Genomic DNA, 21,885 nt, shown 5'->3' with positions numbered 1-21,885 from the left:
GCACGCATCTTTCGGAACAGTGGCCTGTTCAGGAAGCTGCAGGCCGGGACTTTTTTCCCAGACCGAAGATCACAGTAGGGGACGTCGAAATGCCCATTGTGATCCTTGGAGACCCGCTTACCCGTTAATGCCTTGGCTCATGAAACCGTATACAGGGAAGCTTGACAGGAGCAAGGACCGGTTCAACTACAGGCTGAGCCGGTGCAGAATGACTGTGGAATGTGCTTTTGGCCATTTAAAGGGGCGCTGGAGATGTCTTTATGGGAAGCTAGACTTGGGGGAAAGCAGCATCCCCGCGGTTATATCCGCAATGCTGTACCCTCCATAATATTTGTGAAGGGAAGGGTGAAACATTCAGTGAGGAATGGACCTCCGAGGTTCAACGCCTGGAGGCTGAATTTGCACAGCCAGAGAGCAGGGCTACTAGAGAGGCCCAGCACAGGGCTTCAAGGATTAGGGATGCCTTGAGGGAGCAATTTGAGGCTGAAAGCCAACAGTAATGTTTGGTGCCTTGCACTGTGGAGTGAAGTGCAGTGGTTACAATGATTTTTGCCTTGTTTTTTCCTTGGGGTACAGTATATTTCATTTTCTGCAATAATAAAAACTGTTTAAAAGCAAGAAATCATTTATTAAAATACAGTACAGTAAAAGGGCAGGGGGGTAGGGTGATGAACTGTACAGTCAGAGGTTTGAGAATATGTCCTGCCTGGAGTGCTGTGCAATGCTGGCTGCACTTCAGGATTACTATGCTGCATGGTGATGGGTTGGGGTTGAGTGCATAGGGTAAGGGTCGTAGTTCTCAGGGCTGGTAGGTGAACGTACAGGTGTTGGGGGCAGCTGGTGGTGGTAAGAACCAGGATGCTGGAGAAGGGGTTTTGAGCAAACACTGTCCCCCAGCGTTGTTTTAGCCAGAATATTTATTACATACATATTAGGGCGGTGGGTGGGTGCTGCATGTCAGCTCAGTGTCTTGAATATTGTCTCTGCCTGGGTTGTGCTGCAATGCTACTGACTCAGCTTTACCTATGCTCTGGTGAGTGGGGTTGAGTGCAGAGGGTACGGGTGTTAGTTCACGTCAGTTGCCTGGTAGGTGATTGACAGGTGTGGGGCCCGGTGGTCGGTGTAATCGGTACTGAGAAGGGGGTTTTGAGCAAACACTGGGGCCACAAGGAGAGCTTTGGGATGCGGGGTGGTTGCACGGTTTGCTCTGCCTGTGCTAACCAGTGACTGCATCAGTCGATTTGGCGCGCCAGGAGGCTTTATCAGCTGCTTTGTGCTTTTCTTAGCCTTCTTTCTCCTCGTCTAGCAATTTCCTTTTTCTGTCTTTCTGTCTTGCCTCCCACTGGTGCATTTTCTTCTCCCAGTCTGCCTTCTTACTGTCTCTGGCATTATGATTTCACTCTGCTTTACAATCTCGTCTTTGGTCTTCTCCTGCTGCCTTCTCAAGTTATGTAGTCTCATATCGTTATACTTTGCGTGAGAGTCAAGGACACTTAAAAAGAAACCATAGAACATTTATTACGAGGCTGCATATTTATATCACAGTGCGGCGTTTGTAGATCTCTTTGTGATCATTTCACATAGCTAAAATTCACGAGTGCACGCGAGAGACTGATGATCTGGACTGGTCATTATGATCACATGTTTCTGCTGCGGACTGTCGGGCTCAATGGGGTTCTGTGCTGGGGAAGAGCGGCGTGGCGTGGAACAGTGCACTGACAGTCATCCTACGTTTTTCACAGGATTTTTCCTTCCATATTCCTCTCCGCGTCACCTGGGAAGAGCGGGGGTCTTTCGCACTGTGGATTCCGCCCTGGTCCTCTTGCGTTGCTGTGTGCAGCAATGGTCCCCCCTCCTCACAGTGGTGCGGACGTGTTAGCCTGTCTGGGCAAGAACCACGTAGCTCTCCCTATAAACTTGCGCAAGCACATTGCCCCGCTCTGCAGAAACTTTTGAGCGATTCGGGGCCTATTACCTGCGATCGTGATGACCTATCAATGGGCATTCCACATCTAGGCATGCATGCGGCAGGCGCATACCCCCCCTTTCCTCTCACAATTTTCCTATTAAAATAAATAGCTGTACGGACAACGCATCTCTGCTTCTCTACGCTAAAAGTTCCAGCTGCTGTGACTGGCTTGCTTCCTCTGGCTTGATTGAAGGAGGTCCTGCGCTGCTGTCCTCTGGGACTGATGGGTTCTCCACCCCCAGTACCTCACTTGGGTTCCTCCGCACGCTCACCCCCCTTTCTCCTGGTCTGAATGGCATCGTGGTCCTGTCGATTTGCAGTGGGTAGACCCAGTATTGCAGTCCGCTCAGTTGTAAAATGGCAGGTCGTGGGGGCAGCACTTGAGCGCCGGTTTCCTCACAGGCTTTTGCAGTAGGCTCTGCAGCTCCTTTCTTAACCGCTGCACTGCGCTGTTCCCGTTCTGCGCCCTGACCTTCCGCATGGGCCTTTGCTATCTGCCATAGTATATCATCATTTCTATCGGCTGGGGCGCAGCGTTGGACTGCACACTGCACAGCTTCCTCACCCCAAACACTGATGAGGTCCTGCAGCTCGCCATTGCTCCATGTTGGGGCTCGTTTGGGGCGTGGAGGCATGGTCCGTGACTGACTGATTGCACTCCACACCTGGCTGAGCAAATAGGAAGGAGATTTTTAAAATTCCCAGGGCATTTAAAGGGCGGATCACCTGAGCCCAGGGCAGTAGAGTGTAAAGCGATGAGCAGAGTGGCTGAAAAGGTATGCTGGGATACCTCCTAATACCCTGGAGGCCAATAACAGCGCTGTTGGTGTCCACAGCTGATGAGCAGCGCTGCATCACCAGCGCTGGAATCGCTACACTTCAAGCAGACCAGGTGTACAGCCAGCGCTGCAGCCAGGGAGTTGCAGCGCTGGCTGGGCTTTGTAAGTGTGTACACAGAGTGAGTTGCAGCACTGTAACCCCATCACCTGCAACTCTCCAGTGTAGCCAAGCCCTAAATAGAAAGACTGTGAATGGCTTGCCAACTACAAAACCAGTTTCTCCTCCCTTGGTTTTCACACGTCAACTGCTAGAACAGGGCTTCATCCTTCCTGATCGAACTAACCTCATTATCTTTAGCTTGCTTCTTGCTTGCATATATATACCTGCCCCTGGAAATTTCCACTACATGCATCCAATGAAGTGGGTATTCACCCACGAAAGCTCAGGCTCCAAAATGTCTGTTAGTCTATAAAGTGCCACAGGATTCTTTGCTGCTTTTACAGATCCAGACTAATACGGCTACCCCTCTGATACTTGAGCTTTCTAAGTCATTCATTGTAAGACAGACTTTCCAGCTGTTTTCGGAACTCTTTCCAGTAGTTAAACATCCTTCTTGATGTGTGAACCTTACTGTTAGGGGGCTTATTCCTTAACCCTCTCACTTCCCTGGTCCTTCTCGCATGAACAGAGAGCAACAATAGCCGAAGTCCAAAGGTATAAACAATTTGATGTTTATTAGGGTGAACTTCCAGCAAGCATGATTCCAGTTTCCTTCCTTAGTGTCCCCCTTCCCAGCTCTGACACCAGAGCCTTGCCTGTGTCCCTGTTCCTGTTCCCATTCCCCCTTTCCCATTCCCCCTTTTAGCAAAACATGATCCCAATTCCCCCACCCCAGCCCCTGTTCCCATCCCCCCCTTACTTCCTGATTGACTGCAGACTATATAGTAAAACTTGAGTTCTGCTTAGCTATACCGTAACCAATCATTTTACTGAAATTTAACTAACCAATCTTAACACATTGCAACATGGTTATTTAACCAATTATATCCCACCACCTTAACTGGTTTACACCCAACAAAATTAATTATACAGCAGACAGAAACAATCACAGAACCAGACAGAGACCATGCAAATAAACATACAAAACAATACAGAAGTGAGGATTTTACAACTACATCTATACACACATAAGGGTTTTCCAGCTGTGTCTATTGATAAGTGAGTTCTTACCAGACAGAAAACTATCAAACTAAATTTTGTTTTACATGTTCTAGGCTCTTTCCTTTCTCTGGAGGTGATAGATCAGATCACCTTCCTAACAGCCCCAGATTGCCTTATTTCAATGTGACTAGTTTGGAATGTGAGGATGTGACCATACGTTTCCCAGTTTATCGCTGGCCTCTGCCGCTTAGCTGAAGAACCAGGCCTCAGACTGTCACAGTAAGAGAAGCCCATTACACAGACAGTGATTTTGATTCTTTCTTTTATACCTCTATAACTAGCTAAGTGATAAGAATACACCTAAATTCATAAAGTATAGGCCTTTGCAGACAGGTCTGAATATCTATATCCTAATGCTTACAACTGGACACAATATTCCAGTAATGGTCTCATCAATGTTCTGTACAGAGTTAATACTCTTACTCGCTATTATACTGCTTATGTCCAAGAATTGCATTGGCTGTCTTAGCCGTAGGATTGCATTGGCAGCACATGTTCACTTGGTTATCAGCCAAGAACCTTAAAACCTTGTCAGTCGCTTTTTTCCAGAATGCAATCTCCCATCCGGTAAGTATGACCTACGCTCATCCTTAGCTGTATGATCTTGAATTCGGCTGTATTAAAACACATGGTGTTCTGATGAGCCTAATTATGAAGCAACCCAGATAATTTTGAATAACTGGCTTGTCATTGTTTCCCACTCTACCGATTTTTGTCATTTGTAGATGTTACCAGCAATGACTTTATATTTTCTTTCAGATCATTGATAGACACTGAATATGATTAGGTCAAGAACAAGGGATAGTTATCTCCTAACACAGTGAAGACAAAGCCTGTGAGATTATCTGAGGGGGAAATATGAGTATTACTGTAAAGTGGCTTCTTGTAGACTGATGAGATTTGGAGATTCTGATTGAGGTTTTGTCTATACATACACGTTTCACTGGTGTAAATCACTTTCTAAATTGATTTAATTAAACAGGTGCAAGGTATGGGAGCTTGGGGAACCAGGGAAGGATGTGTAGTCCTGATTTGAGTATCTGACATGCATATATAGCTGTACATGTCAAAGGACCATTAACTGCCACCTGAACAACTCCATCAGAAGACTCATTTTTCTTCAATTAGTTTTAACTTTTAAACCAGTAGTCCAGCAACTGCACTGAGATTATTATAGACTTCAGATTTTGCAACAAATTGCAGCAAAGGAAAAGAACTGAAAGTCCTTATTGCCAATATGGCATTTCTGAGAAAAAAATTGTCTGATGTAAAATTTTTGTAAAGACAAAAACCATTCTTCAAGTCAGTGCAGGTTATTTTGGAAGGGCATGGCCTGTATGGTTGTCTGTCATGTTAATTAATTGGTAAGATTGAGTAATATAAATAATTAAAAGCTTCCGTCACTTGTGTAAGTAATCAAGAGTTGGCTAAATAAAATGCATGAATAGGCAGTTTACAGTTAAAGTTCCAGGACTAACTTTAAAACTTGTGGACTGAATGTATTAATCCAGTGTGAAAGTAAAGGGCTAAATACCTTCTATTTGTTTCACCGATTAAAGGTACCTCCACATAGTTGTGTGGTTATCTCATGTTTTGTTTAGAGATTTGAGTACTGAGATAAGAACTAAGGCCCAGCTTTGCAAATACTAGTTTGAATGGCACTATTCACATAGTTAAAGTTAAGCGTTTGTGTAAATGTTTGTAATAAGGCATAAGTAAAAGCCTCCTTTTGGCTAAAAAATAAGCTACTTGTTATCATAAGCCTAATTCCCAAATCTGGACCTTAGCGTCCAAAATGTGGGTGCCTAGCATGAACCTCCAAGCTTAATCACCAACTTGGATCTTATCTTGCTGCCACCAGACAGGAATTACAGCGCCTGCCTTGCTCTGGTCCCCCACACTTTCCCTGGGGGACCCCAAGACTCAGCGGTCTTGAGTTTTACCACAAAGGGAAATAACCCACTTCCCTTCCCCCCTCTCTCTCCCACCCAGACTTTCCTCTCTGGGCTAACCTGAGACGTTTGGTGCATCTCTTTAATACTACAGAGAGTATGTCTTTCTCTCTCCGAGAGACACCCCAATACAAGGAAACGTGTTCTATCTCTTTCCCCCTCCACCTTCCCTGGTTGCTGCAGAGCTTACCCTCCGTAGATCTCACAAGAGTTCCCCTCCCTTCGTTCCTTAGGCCTACTAGAGAGAGAACTCAAGGTCTTAAAAGAGATTATAAAAGGAGAAAACAAGATCAAAATATTCTCTATCAAGATGACAATATAGGGCTATTGCTAAGAAAATATGAATAAACAGTCTGATTCAAAAGATATCCATTTGAAACATTCCAGCAAGCTACACACTGTAAATACAACCAACACACCAAAAGCTTATTACGGTCGCAGCCCATCGACCCCCACCATGAGCCACTAGTCCAAGCCTTGTTTTTCTCCGTCCTTCAATTTGGAAACAGAAGATTAGAAGATAGAAAGAACCTTCTCATAGCTGAGAGACAGACAAAAGACTCAGACCCCAAAAATTCCCTCCCTGACTTTGAAAAATCCAGTTTCCTGATTGGTCCTCTGGTCAGGTGTTTGGTTCCCTTTGTTAACCCTTTACAGGTAAAAGAAACATTAATCCTTAGCTATCTATTTATGACACTTGTTAATAGTAATATCAGTACTTTTAACTTGTCAAGTGTGTGAAGTTGAGATATAGAGGGGAATAATCTGCAGTTTAGAAGAAAGTCTGAGTGAAGGGGTTTGGTTATTATAATAGTTCAGAAGTCATGTGGATCCAGTTAACTAGCATCCTACTTCTGTAGAGTTGTTAAATGCCCTACAAAAAATTACCAGTGCTTGAATTGGCAACCAATTTTATCGCTTGAAGGTGACAGTGACACTTGGTCCTGCTCCAGATCAGAAACCACATACATAATATTTCTTGTTGAATTACAAAACCGGTATTATCAACCTCAAAAATCGTGACACAGCCCCCAAAATATTGAGATTTAAAAAAAAAAAATAGTTCATTTAATTTCCCTTCTACTTTCTGAGCAGGATGCACTCCTCATTTTCAATCTTTTCTCTATAGCTGTGAGGGTTGAAAACTTCATTTTTTTAAAATGAAAGTTTAGATTTTTCAATCCTGGATTCTAGCATCTTGGGGCCTTAAAAAACCCCCACCAGATACACCTCTACCTCGATATGACTCTGTCCTTGGGAGCCAAAAAATCTTACCGTGTTATAGGTGAAACCGCATTATATTGTACTTGCATTGATCCACTGGATTGCGCAGCCCTGCTTCCCCGGAGCACTGCTTTACCACATTATATCCAAATTCGTGTTATATAGAGGAAGAGGTGTTTAATGAGACTCATGATGAAATCATGATATTTGGCAAAACTGCAAACATGTAAATTGATTACTTATATGGTACAATATATAGCAGTAGAGTAAGTTAGCACTCTCAGGACTTTACCTATAGTGAAAATCACATTTGTGTGGTAAAGATGTTGTTAGGAAAATGGGAAAAGTACTCTGTAAAATTAGTATTTGTTTAGCATTTGCAACTGATTGACTTTTATTCACTCAGAAGTTTGTAAGCTCTTTGAGGCAGGAATCAGGTCTTCATTTATATTGTACAGTGCCTATTATAATGAGGCCCTAATCCTGATTTAGACCGTTAGGGGCTACTGTTAAATCTGCTTCATTTCACCATTTCTGTTCCACTTAGCCAATAAACTAATTTGTAGAGTTCACTTTTGTTTGCAAGTCAATTAATAGTCAAATGCTAAAATTATTTTAAGATAGACAATTGTTTCCTTTAATATCGGAAGTATGTTGCATATAAATCCTTTTACTAATGGGTCTTTGGTGAATGTGCACAAGGTACTAAATGGAAACTTCCCTCAAATTATCATTCTTTCCCTTTTTCTTTGAAATGCCCCGCTCAAACACCATTGCTGCTGATTGCTTCTGGAAGAATGTGTATATATATATGTAATATATAATCTTGAATGTATTGAGATTGAGAATACAGAAGATCAGGCAGTATAAAATGTTTAATGGTTCTACAAACTGGCAGGCATTTTCAGAGTTTGTGTGGAAATTCAGGTGTTGTTAATGACCCACAAAGGAAAAAAACGCTTAATGTATTTACTTCACCAATAGGCACTGAGTGCCCTAGTAACTAAAAGGGAAGGGGCATTCAGTAAATGTCATAGTTTGACAGAAGGGAAGTTTTGGGTGGACTGTATTTTTGTGGGGGGAAAGATAAGGGACTTTTTGTACATACTGTATATATAGACTTGTAAAATTAAACTCTCACTTCTGAACACTTTGTAATATTTGTGTTTTTTGGCTGGTTTGTCCTCTGTGTGTGCTATGGGGATGAATGTGCATGTTGATTGTTTGGGTTCCTGAGCCCTAAAGCTAGGCAATGCTGTTGTGAAGGGTTTATGATGGTGACGCATCATAGCATACTTCATATACAGAAGTGTCTTAAATGGTAAAACTCTTTTTCTTGTGATTCTATATTGGTAAGGTGCTCAGGAAAGCTTTAAGGAGAAATTTAAATTGATTCAAACAGAAAAGTGGAGAGAGTTTGATGGATGATGCAAGACATTGAAACAGCAATTTTTCTTCAAGTGCTTGTCTGTATATGTATTCTGCTATGGGTGCATATGTGCTTCATGCATCTGAGACCAGAGAATTTTTGCAGGCAATGTCTGTAGGTCCACGCCTAGGCCTACGTCAAACACTGAAGGTATAAGGGCAGGGCTGACCAACAGCCTCCCCAGTTCTTTCTTACCACCTCCTGACTTCAGTTGTAATCTTTTCTCTTCGGCCTGATTCTTATCTTCAAACCAGTAGATGTGTCAAAATTTAATGACCATATTCTACAAAATCTGTGTATGAAAGCTGTCACTTTATGGTACTGGTGTATGAAGAACCACATCACCCTATTGACAGTGTACCCTCCAGGAACCCAAAATTTATTGGCAGACAGTTGCAGCAGACATTTTGCCATCTGTCAGGAGTGGAAGTAGCATAATTCATGGTGCACAGCATTTTAACTCAGTGGGGAACCCCCGATTGGAACCTGTTTTCCTCTCAGGCAAAGAGGAAATATACTACTCCAGGGTAGCTCAAAGGAAGCATTCCAGAGGCAATACTTTCGTACTGCCTTGAGCTGTGCCTCCCCTCCCATCCTGCTACTACCTTGGGTTCTACTGAGGATTCGACAGGACACGGAACAAGTCATCTTCATCACTCCCAAATGGCCCAGACAGTCTGGTTTCCAAGCCTCCTACAAATGTCATCCCATCCATCTGTCAGCATCTGGCCATTACTGCACCTGTTGACCCAGGAATATAGCAGACTCTGGCGTCCTAACCTGGAGGTGCTTCATCTCACTGCTTGGTATTTGGATGGGCATCAAGTCTAGAACGTTCATGCTCTGAAGCTGTGCAAGCCATTGTAATAGAAAGGGGGGAAGGATAGCTCAGTGGTTTGAGCATTGGCCTGCTAAACCCAGGGTTCTGAGTTCAGTCCTTGAGGGGGCCACTTAGGGATCTGGGGCAAAATCAGTGCTTGGTCCTGCTAGTCAAGGCAGGGGGCTGGACTTGATGACCTTTTGAGGTCCCTGCCAGTTCTCTGAGATAGGTGTATCTCCATATATTTATTTATATTTAAAAGGACTTCTGGAAAATGTTACCTAGCCAAGTGGAAACAGTTCTCTCTCTGAGCCCAGCAAAATAATATATCTCCAGAGACAGCAGATATTCCTGTTATTTTAGACTATCTTCATAGGCTATGTCTACACTGCTGTGGTAAGTCCACTTAAGTTATGCAACGCCAACTACATGAATAACGTAGTTGGAGTCAACATAGCTTAGGTTGATTTACTGTGGTGTCTACACTGAGCTTGGGAGACACTCTCCTGTTGACTTAGCTTACTCCTCTCATTCCCAGGTCTTCACTAGACCTGCTAAATTGACCCGTGGTACATTGATCGCCACAGCGTCAATCCCGCAGTAGTGTAGATGTAACCTTAGTCTCAAGGTGGGTCTTTCCCATACTTCAATGTGGGTTTACCTGGTGGCAATCAGCGGATGTCACCCACCCTTGGACTCAGGTGTGGACCAACTGCTTGCAAAAATTCTCTGGTCTCGGCCGCGTGGAGCACTTACGTACCTGCAATGGCATACAGATAGGGACCACACATCTCTCTAAGAATTCCAGTTCTTCTTTGAGTGCTTGCTCATATCAATTCCAATTAGGTGTGCGTGCGCCACATGCATGATCGTTGGAAGATTTTTACCCTAGCAACACTTGGTGGGTTGGCTGAGGCGTCCCCTGGAGTGGCGCCCTTATGGCGCCGGATATATGCCCCTGCCGACCCAGTGCCCCCTGAGTTCCTTCTTACCGCCTGTGACTGTTGTTGGAACTGTGGAGCGTGGCTTAGCTGATCTCCACTTCCCTAGCTTACTTGTTTTTCACTAGTTAGTTTTGTAGTATAGTTGTTAGTAGTTTCTAGTTGTAGTTAATAGTAAATTGTGTAGATAGTGTATATAGTAGTTGGAGGAAAGAGAGTTTCTCCCATCCCTCCTTCCCGGTACCCGGGCTCATGCCTGGGTCTCTGGGTTTCAAGCCCTGCTCGGCCTGTCTTAAGCTGATGCCTACGAGAGACCCCCACGACTCCTGCCTGAAGTGCCTGAGGGAATCCCATCAAACAGATAAGTGCCACATCTGTAAGGCATTCAGGCTGCGGACAAAAAAGGAGCAGGACTTTTATTTGAGGCAGCTCCTCATGGAAGAAGCACTTAGCCTGGTGCCTCGAGCCCGAGCAGAGACCTGTCACCGTTGGCCCGAAGTGCACCTCTGGCACCAGAAAGACCTGGCACTGGCAAAGGCTTCCAGCACCGGATGTCTCCGGCACCGCGACTGGCCTGATGCCACTCACTATCTCCGGGGTCTAAGAAGCAGCACAAGTAACCTGCTGCTTCTGTCCAGTCACAGGCACCGCCGCTGCCCCTCTTGAAGCAGCGTCCTGTACCGGACAGCCCCGCGAAGGCTCCAACTCTGGCACCGTTGATTCTGGTGCCGCAAGCGCCGTTGAGTCTGGTGCATATGAGCGAGCTCAGTCTGCCATCTACCCTGGAGACCTTCTCTATGGCCCGCGACTTAATCACCCTCACTGAGTCAGGGCTGTCACAGCCTCTGGAACCACCGGTGTGGTTTGTCCCATTGAGGGGGAATCCCGCTATCATGAGTCCTCCATTGCAGACTGGGATGTCTCGGCACCACTCCAGATCGCGGTCCCGCTCTAGACGCTGGTCCCATGCGTGGCACTGCTCACAGTCCCGGCACTGATCATCATCTTGGCGCCGGTCGTACTCGTGGCACCGTTCTACGTCGAGAAGATCTCCTTCCTGGTACAGTCGGTACCTGTCAAGCTCCCGGCACCGATCACAGCACCAATCTCTGGAGTAGGTCCTGGTGCCATTCTGCCTGGAGATCTTCATCGGTGTCCAGATCTCCTTCCTGGTACTGCTATGATCGTCGATCCAGGTCCAGGTCTCGGCGCTGATTTCCATCCTTATGATGTGGTCCATCGATGTGGGATAGTGCAACACAGCATAACTGGTCGGCCCCACCTTGGCCTTCCCGCCCTAACTCGAGGTCATCTCAGGTGGAAAGTGGCTACCCTGCCCATGACCAGGATGTGGACGGAGACCCTCAATGACAGGATGAGGGACAGAAACCTGCTCAGAGACCACTGCATTGGTCCTTCTGGACCCCTTGGGCATACCATCAGGCCCAAGGGGTCCCTCCAGGGCTTCTCATTCTGCTCATTCTGAACCCCTAGTCCCAGAGGCCATGGGTAGCCCCCCCCGGGGGACTTGGAGTCGTCTGCCCTGCAACCATCTCAGACACAAGCTCCTAATATGGAGACCTGGGACAGCTGGACCTGCCCCAGCAAGACTTACCCCAGGAACCTTTAGTCCCAGGGCTGTCCTCCTCCTTTGTTGCCTGATGAGGCAGTTGCAGGCAGAACCTCCTCTGGACCACCACCTATAGACCTCTGTGCACACCAAGACTCACTGCGTAGGGTGGCACGAAACATGAACCTCCAGGTGGAGGAGATGGTGGAGCAAGAGGATCCGGTGGTGGACATCTTGTCTGCTGATGTCCTCACACGCATAGCCTTGCCATTCATCCAGGGTAATGCTAATACTATCTGGAAGTCACCAGCGTCTATCCCTCTCACTGTGAAGGGGGTTGAGAGGAAATACTTAGTTCCTTCTAAGGACTATAAATCTTGTATATTCACCCCCAACCATGCTTCCTGGTTGTACAGTCCGTCAATGAAAGGGAAAGGCACGATCAACAAGCGCCCACCCCTAAATCCAAGGATACTAGGCGCCTGGTGTCACGTTATTGATTCGAACTGGGATCATATAAAACATGGTGGCAACCAAAGTCCTGTAGTGGCACCAAATCTTATGTAAAGGGGGTCATATAAGGTGTCTAAGACCAGGTTATAAGTTGTGGTTTTGATTATGCTGTCTGTATGCATGTGTCATTTTTGTAGTTGAAATTATGAATATTGGCTATATACTGTCTGTTTTTCAAACTTATGCTGTGCTTCTTGGTAACATCCCAGATAAGTTGGTGTTAGCTCTGCCTAGCCTGCTTGATGGCCCATTAAGGATCGTCAACTATACAACTGACCCATTGAGAGAAGACAGATATGCCTTGTAACTCAACAAAGAATGCAGGAACTTACCTTTGTGACTCCAGACTCCATTTTGCTGTAATTTTTCCACAGTAAGAACAAAGAGATGTTCTTACACTTGAAAAAGACTAAAAAAGGCTGATGCCTCATCTCCAGCTTGTCTTCAATTCTGATTCTTACCTCTGGAGGGATTTTGGTGCAAGGAAGCTCTATACAAAGGACTGAATGACCCATCCCAGCTCTGGATGTACTGTACTCCAGAGACTTGATTTGAACCTGCGGTTTATTCTATCACTGCTAAAAGCCTGAACCAAGAACTTTGCCATTACTGTATGTAATTGATTCCATTTAACCAATTCTAGCTCCCATCTATATCTTTTTCCTTTTATGAATAAACCTTTAGATTCTAAAGGATTGGAAACAGTGTGATTTGTGGGTAAGATCTGATTTGTATATTGACCTGGGTCTGGGGCTTGGTTCTTTGGAATTGAGAGAACCCTTTTTCTTTTGAGGTGTTGGTTTTCCTAACCATTCATCCCCATGACGAATGGTGGTGATACTGGGAAACTGGCGTGTCTAAAGGAATTGCTTGTGTGACTTGTGGTTAGCCAGTGGGGTGAAACCAAAGTCCTCTTGGTCTGGCTGGTCTGGTTTGCCTTAGAGGTGAAAAAAACCCAGCCTTGGGCTGTAACTGCCCCGTTTAAGCAATTGGTCCTGAATTGGCACTCTCAGTTGGGTCCCGCCAGAACCAGCATCTTTACACCTGGATTTATTTTGGCTGCAAAGTATACTCCACTGACGGTCTACAACTTTGGGTGGCTAACAAACAGGTTCTCCTGAGCCGTTATAACTACAACGCCTGGAACTCCATGGGGAAATTCAAGGAACCTGTTCCTCAGGAGTTCTGGGAGGAGTTTGGGGCCTTGCTAGAGGAGGACAAGAAAGTAGCCAGGACCTCCTTGCAGGCTTCGATAGATGGGGCAGACTCAGCGGCAAGGACTCTAGCTTCAGGTGTAGCTATGTGCTGCATCTCGTGGCTTCAGGTGTCCGGTCTTCCACCGGAGCTGCAGCAAATGATTCAGGACCTGCCCTTCGATGGCCTGGGGTTATTCTCGGACAAGACTGACTCTAGGCTTCAGAGTCTAAAGGATAACCGGGTCATCATGCGCTCACTGGACATGCATACCCTGGTGACACAGTGGAGGTCCTTCCGGCCCCAACTGCAACGCACCTGCCCTAACCCTCGGCCCAGAGAGGACTTCTCCAGAAGATGTGGCTGGGATGGTAGGAGGAGTCTGGCCCTCAGACGGGCCAGAATCAGGTCTCCCTCCCAAAGCATTGACGGGGCCCAAGCAAAACTTTTGAAGGTGCACCAGGAGGTGGAGCACCAGTCTCCTCACAGGATCCTTTCCCACCTTTCTCCAGCCGCCTCTCCTATCTCCTCCCTGCATGGTCCCACATAAGAATAGACCGCTGGGTCCTACGGCCTGTCCACAGCACCAAGGGTCTTTACGAATTGCATAGCCGTTGTAGCTGCCTCCCTCTGTCAACATCGGATACAATTGTTTCCGTACCTCGATGACTGGCTCATTTGGGGTCGCTCTGAGCTCCAGGTACAATCTCATGTTCGGTTCACCATGAGCCTGTTCAGACAGCTGGGCCTGCTGCTCAATGCCAAAAAGTCCACTTTGCAGCTGACCCAAAGAATAGACTTCATCAGAGCAGTCCTGGATTCAAATCTCGCCCGTGCGTGCCTTCCACAAGTCTGCTTCCAGGCCATGGTGGCCATTATCTGCAGCCTCCAGAACTTCTCGACCTCGCACGTATCTCGATCTTTTGGGCCACATGGCATCGCGCACCTTCGTGACCAAACATGCCTGACTATTCATCTGTCTGCTCCAGGCCTTGCTTGCATCAGTCTACTATCCAGGCCAGCACGATTTGGACACAGTGCTCATAGTACCACCGGAGGTTGTCTCCTCCCTGGCTTGGTGGCTGAACCCCAGCTTAGTATGCAGGGGAGTGCCATTCCATGCACCCCAGCCCTCCCTGGTCCTGACCATGGATGTGTCATCTCTGGGCTGAGGCGCTCACCTCAAGAACCTTCGTACACAAGGCCTTTGTTCCTCTTGAGAGAGAACCCTACACATCAACGTACAGGAACTGAGAGCAGTTTGCCTGGCGTGTCAGGTTTTCCACGAGCACCTTCGGGGCTGTTGTGTCGCAGTCCTTATGGACAACACAACGGCCATGTTTTACATCAACAAGCAAGGGGGAGTGCGATCGTCTCCCCTCTGTTGTGAGACCATCAAATTGTAGGAATTCTGCCTAGCACACTCGATCCACCTGGTGGCGTTGTTTCTCCCAGGAGTCCAGAACACCTTGTCAGAATGCCTCAGCAGATCCTTTCTGGTTCACGAGTGGTCGATTCGTCCAGACATTATCCGTTCTGTTTTGTGGAAGTGGGGATTTCCCCACGTTGACCTCTTCACCTCTCGCAAGAATCGGAAGTGTCAAGTGTTCTGCTCTCTCCCGGGGCGCTCCCTGTAGGAGATCTGTAGGGCAGCAACTTGGTCATCAGTACATACCTTCGCCTCCCACTATGCGATAGTGCAGCAATCCAGGGATGATGCTGCATTTGGTTCAGCGGTCCTTCACTCCGCAACATCTCTCTCGGACCGCACTGCCTAAATAAGGCTTGGGAGTCACCTAATTGGAATCGATATGAGCAAGCACTCGAAGAGGAAAAGACGGTTAGTCACCTTTGTAACTGTTGTTCTTTGAGATGTGTTGCTCATATCCATTCCAAACCCACCCTCCTTCCCCTCTGTCGAAGTAGCTGGCAAGAAGAAACTGAGGGGGTGCTGGGACATCAGGGGCATATATTCAACTCCATAAGGTGCCACTCCAGGGGGCGCCTTAGCCAACCCGCTGAGTGTTGCTAGGGTAAAAATCTTCCGATGATCGTGCATGCAGCGCATGCACACCTAACTGGAATGATATGAACAGCTCATCTTGAAGAACAACAGTTACAAAGGTGAGTAACCGTCTTTTACAGTGAGGTAAGTAACTTTTCTCTTTCTCTGCATCCTACTCCAAACTGTGTACGGAAGGGTCAGAATTGTCCTAGGTTGTAGGAATAGAACAGGTAAGTGCAGGTGCAGGTAGACAGAAGATCAGATTAACCATGTCCAGGTTGAGTTTAAAAAATATGGAGCAACTTAAAGTTAGAGATGCTTCATTAGCCATGTAGAATGGGGCCTTCTTGGGGGAATGGAGACTTGGTTTTTACTTTAAAAAGCAGAAATAACTAGTAAAACTACTGACTTGGTTAATTCAGCTCCTGAGAATCTTGCATTTGGCAAGTTCTGCTCTCACCACGAGAAAGCTGTTACTAGAAATGATTATAAAGAAATTAAAATCTACATAAAAATTCTTTATTCATTTTAAATTTGGCCATGGGCCTTAGAGTATTCTATTTCTTTTGTTAACCTTTTCCATTTCCTTTACGGGTTTTAACCTGTTGCTGGTAATAGGCTCTGATTATTTAACCAGAAATCTTCCAAGTTACAGTTGGTGATCAAATAATTTCCTTGTGGCAACTATAGACATTTTTCTCATAGAAAAGTTTAATATTGTGTAAGTAAGTGTCAGGCAGGAAAGACTTCACTGTATTGTGGGAATGGGGATGGAGTGGATTCTTAAAACTTAGGTTGGTACCCCTTTTCCCACTACACACTGGCACATATTGTACCATAACCTAAAGCGCATACTTCCCTACACCCCTTCGACATGCTAGGTTACTCGTCTTCTACTTGCCTTCGGATACGTGCTTTTGGGTTTTAGATGCACACAATAGGTGAATTATGGCACAACCACATGTATAGATGTGTGTAAAGTCTCTAGTGTAGTCACTAGAGACTTTATCTTACCTTAATCACTTTTGTTACTCTTCTCTGAATTTCTTCCATGTCTTTTTGGTACCAAGATACGTAGAACTGTACACAGTATTTTAGGTAGAGTCTCAACAGTGATGTGTACCATTGTTTCCTTGGTGTGTGACATGAATCTTTTCCCTCTGCAGTACTAAATTGCATTGTCATTTATGCCATCATATTATATTGTAAATGTAATTTAATTTGCCATTTGCTGTCACTCTGGGTTTCTTTTGGGAGTACTGTTTTCTCAGCACTGCCCTTCTAATGAGCTCCTTATGTTTCCAGTTGTTTTCCCCCGTGTTTGTTGGCTTGCATTTTTCCAACAGTTTGACTCTCCATTTCTCTGTGTGTGTGTTTGTATAAATTAAACAAAAAAAAATCAAGAGATTCTAGTTTGTATATACTCCAGTCAAAATACATTAAACAAAAAAAATTATCAAAATGAAACGCAGACCCCTGCTGATAATTTCTAACTTAGTAGAATGGTTTTCAGTTTCAGATTAATTTTTTATTATTTTTAATCCCATGCTTTAGCTCCCTTGGCCTTGCAGTGGAACCTCGGGTTAGATTTCTTCAGAAAGCCCAGAAACAATTGTCTGTGAATGAGTCATTGGAAGGAAAAAGCCACCCAGAGAGGACAGGGCAGTGTGAAGATGCATGCTCCTTAGTAAGCAATGAAGAGGTGGAGGAAAGAGGAACTCATTTTAAAGAAAAGATATCTACTGTTCAAAGAATGAAAGGAGAGGGGAGAAAAGAAGAACCAGAGGAAAAAGAACTCCCCAGCAAAGTCATTGACAAAGAGGGCGATGAGTCAGAGGAATTATCTGAAGAGGAGGAAGTTCCTTCAATAAACAAGGTTCCAAAAGCAGAATCCATTAATTTCCTTGCAGATGACGATGACGACTTTAGAGATCTTGATTTGCTGACAGTGAAACGGCAGAACGTTTTTGGCTTGGAAGCTAAAGATCTTGCAGTATTGGTAAGTGCGTTTTGGAGTGAACCTCATGAATTTCATTTTAAGTTAATGCAACCTACGTAAGAGAATAGAGTAAGAACAAAATTCTGCCCCTACACAATGCTCATTTGATATCAAATGAGTTGCCCACCTGTATCAGAGGACAGAATTAGCCTTAACTGAAATTACATGATTTTTTACTGTTCATATATACAGTGAACAGTATCCTGCCTCATGGATGGCCTATGTTATATTATTCATAACTTAGATATCTGAGAAATTTAACAGTTCTAAGTCTTTATACTTACCAATTTTCTTGTACTTTCCTAAAAGTAGCAGCAGACACAGTCATAACTTTAACTAAATTGATGAGGTTTTAGAGTTTATGGAGCTGGAAACCTCATTGTAATCCATTATGCACCACTTCATAATACAGATCATTACAAATGTTCTTTACAATAACTTATCCTTCACACCATGAATTTTACTTTTTAATGAGACCTTTGCTATTGGGAGTTAATCCAATAACAAAGAGAACATTTCTTGTAAAACTCTTATAAAGGTTTATTAAAAGTGTTCATCTAGATCTTTCATTTCTGTGGCAAGTGTATATGGCTTGACACCTCAGTGTCCTTCTTTCTTGATATTCTGACACATGTAGCATTTTTCAGGTATGGTGTTCTATGAAGTATAGTCAAGATATTTATGAAAAATACTTATGTAGAAAAAGTTACACTTGATAATGTATCTTTTCATCTAGTGATCCATTAGTTTCTTTACTACAAAAAGCTGAATTTAAATAACAGTACATTTCACGGCGACTTCATAGAATCTTAGAATATCAGGGTTGGAAGGGACCTCAGGAGGTCATCTGGTCCAACCCCGTGCTCAATGCAGGACCAGTTCCCAACAAAATCATCCCAGCCAGGGCTTTGTCAGGCCTGACCTTAAAAATCTCTAAGGATGGACATTCCACCACCTCCCTAGGTAACCCATTCCAGTGCTTCACTGGGGTAGCGTTTTTTACTTAGATATATTTATAAAGAGATTCTTCTATTAAGCAAAATTAGTTATTCTTAAGTGTCCGTCTTTCACTGAATCTTTATTTTCACATACTGTGGAAAGTATTTGTTTTAAATTTACGCTGTCCAGTCAGCCTGTGGATTACATTTTTTTGAAAAAAAGATGCTGAAAATTGTTGCACATTTTTTTGTGAGGGTATTACTTGGAAAACAAGCTATTTAAGAAGTGACAGGTCACATTGCTTTGAAATCCTGGGCAGTTGTACAGTACCAGGTTTGTACTCCAGCATCTAACTTTTATGGGAATCTTTTTTCTGCCCGGGGCTGGGGGTGCTTAAGCCATGCCACCTGGAGCTTCAGGGCTGAGGGTTTGGGATCTGAGATCTGTCCAGAGCTCTGGGGCTGGGGTTGGGGACCTTCCCAGAACTCTAGGGTTTGGGGCACTCGGGTGGCCCAGGACTAAGGTTGTGGGGGAGAAGTGCTCTGGGCTTCTGTGCGGGAGGGGACTAAAGGGAGGCGAGGGATGGGGCCTCGGGTAGAAGGAGAGGGCTCGGCTGCCAGCCTTTCCCAACAGCCGGTTCACCGGCTGCCCCTGGCTTGGATATCTGTGTATCGGGCAGAGATGACCAGCTTTGTTTCCCCACTAAAGGGCTCAGGCAGAGTGGGGACTGGAGTTACTCAGCTTGTAGGCTTGAGTGTAATGTTCCCTCCCCACTCCCACTTCCTTCAGGGTTGTTAGGAAAAAGTACTTGGAGATATTTCTATACCTGGGAGATGTTAATGGGGAATAATGAAATGAGGTTTGGGGAAGACTGTACTATTCAGCTTCTTGTGAGTGTGCAGCTCCCGGGCCCCACTGCCTGTGTCTCGGCAATCCCCTCTATCTGTAGGATTTTCCTGCCTACTTTATTTAGTTTTCTGCTTATTTGGTGTCTACCAAAATGTTTAGAATTCTAGTGTAAATGCAATGTGAGGAGAGAGCATATTGACATGTAAAAAATCAGAAACAATAATTAAAATTTCAGCTTCAGGCAAAAAGGAACGTAGATGCTGGAACTAGGGGTGTTGGGAGTGCTGCCGGTGCTGCTGCACTCCCTGTCTTGAAGTGGTTTCCATTATATGCAGGGTTTACAGCTTGATTCAGTGGCTCTCAGCACCCCAAGTATAAAAATTATTCCAGTACCCCTGGAAAGGAATTTCCGTTTAAAAAACTCAAACATTTATCTGTAGTTGGTGTGAGAGCTCTGCTCATATTAACCAGGAATTGTGCCAGTTTTCCAAATTGTTTCCAGGATAATTTTGCAGGCTTAAACAGAAGACTATATAAATATTAGTATTTTAGTAGGAGGTGGTTTTGAATGTTATATTTGACAAATGACAAAAAGAGATGCTTCCATTTTTAAGAATGCTAGCTAGAGAGATGTTCTGAAAAGTATTAGTGATTAGAAGAGAGCCATTTTGAACCTCTGCAAATAACCTTTTGATACTGTCCTTGTATTAAAGATTTATAAGTCAGTTTATGTAAGCTCAAGCAAGACAGAGTTCATTTTCTTTGCAGCAGGGTTGAAAACTTGATTTTATCTACTTGCAAAAAAAATTAAGGTGTTTTTTAAGTCTTTCACATTAGTGTCCAAAAGACCCACATCAGTTATAGGCACTCATACAAGAAACCTGAGACTATGCCTTATGGCTTGCTCCTCAAACATTTCTGTTATCAAATTCTGAGTTTTGTATTTGCTAAACAGCTGTTTTGCACATTTAGTCTGAAGTTTATAGTTTAAAAGGTTGCCTTCTGTGACAAGAACTCTTATAAAATCTTATGTTCATTGGCCTGTGAGTGTTGCATATGGGTAACATAAATGATTGGAAAGTGAGATGGGGGAAAAATGGGCAGAAAATGCCTCTTAAAGAGTGATTGTAGTATCTTAAGAGGTTAAAGATAGCAATTCCTTAATAACACATCCTCTCTCGGGTGACTCAGATTTTGCACTTTTGTGAAGGAAGTGCTGTTTGGTTGTTAGCTGAAAGATAATGTCTTGATGTGGCTCTTCAAGCATGGTAAGAGTTACACTTAGATTGTAAGTTCTTTGGGCCAAGACGGTCCTCTTGTTATGTATTTGTACGCATCTAGCACATTGGGGTCCTGGTCCTCGACTCATAAGCTCTGTAATAATATAAATTAAATAATAACGTACTTAATGTGAAGTCACTGTCTCAGTCTTTCAAGTCCCCCAGGAAAAAGAAGTCAGAACTTGTGTAAAATGAACACATGTCACAAAATATTGGTGCCTTTATATGTGTTTGTCTTCAATAATTATTTGGTTTCCTCTTAACTAAAGGTATTAGAATTTGTGTAACAAATAATTTTGGTATCATTTACTCTCGATTCCATTTTCTATTTTAATATGAAATTACATGCACGTTTTCTTTGTTGACTATAGAAACTATAGCGATATGAAATTAAGATAATTCAGCAATTAAAGAGTTTCAGACAAATCTCTCCAAATAGCTCATAGCCAAGTGCAGTGAAAAATGTACTTTTGAGCATGACCATAGCTGGTACAAAAGTAGATTGTGAAGTTGAGTAAAAAAAACCTTGACACTTACTTGATCTTGTTGTTAAATCTCTTAAAATTTAATTTGCTACAAGATATGCAAAGAACTGAACGTAACAGCCATACTGGGTCAGATGAATGGGCCATCTAGCTCAGTATCCTGACTCCCAGCAATGGCTGGTGCCAGATGCTTCAGAGACGGAGTGAACAAAATAGGTCAATTTATTGAGTGATTCATCCTCTGTTGTCCAGTCCCAGCTTTTAGCCATCTTGAGTTTTTAACTGGATACATCCTGACAGCCTTTTCTTGCTCCTTACAGGCTTTGCTCCTCTCACCCCTTATATAATTGTTTTGAAAGGAATACAGTATTTGCGTGAGGGGTCGCCGGAATTCCTAAGTTAGCTTTGCTTTTATGGTTTTTTTGATAACCTTTTATAGATATATATTTTTTATTTATGCAGATTTTTTGGGGTAAATCGCACAGTACCTACAAAGATGTTTTTAAATATTTTAACTGTTCATTAGTATTGTTTAAAATAGCCTCCTTAGCTTGCTGCTGACTAGAGATTCACAGTAGCATGTTTATATTTGAACTCCCAACAAAAAGTCCTCTGTAAATGAGATTTGTTTCCTTTTATTATGTCAAGCTCAGTGCCATATTGGATCAGATTGCTGGTCCCTCTGATTGGATATCCTGCCTCTGTCAGAGGGCAC

The 21,885-nt window shown here is 44.2% G+C and overlaps 1 protein-coding gene across 1 annotated transcript in view; it reads left to right on the top strand.

The window, feature by feature from the left end:
• The window catches only part of DDX10 (DEAD-box helicase 10), a 340,206-nt gene that overhangs the window by 86,290 nt on the left and 232,031 nt on the right, over positions 1–21,885 (top strand). Inside the window, exon 13 of the mRNA XM_032780205.2 lies at positions 17,173–17,617. Coding sequence (XP_032636096.1) covers positions 17,173–17,617 — 445 coding nt within the window. The remainder of the gene's footprint in view (positions 1–17,172; positions 17,618–21,885) is intronic.

The sequence above is a fragment of the Chelonoidis abingdonii genome, chromosome 1, assembly GCF_003597395.2.
Source record: "Chelonoidis abingdonii isolate Lonesome George chromosome 1, CheloAbing_2.0, whole genome shotgun sequence".
NCBI classification, from domain to species: Eukaryota; Metazoa; Chordata; order Testudines; family Testudinidae; genus Chelonoidis; species Chelonoidis abingdonii.
The sequence above is the reverse complement of the archived record's forward strand: the minus strand, read 5'-3'. Positions and strand labels throughout refer to the sequence as shown.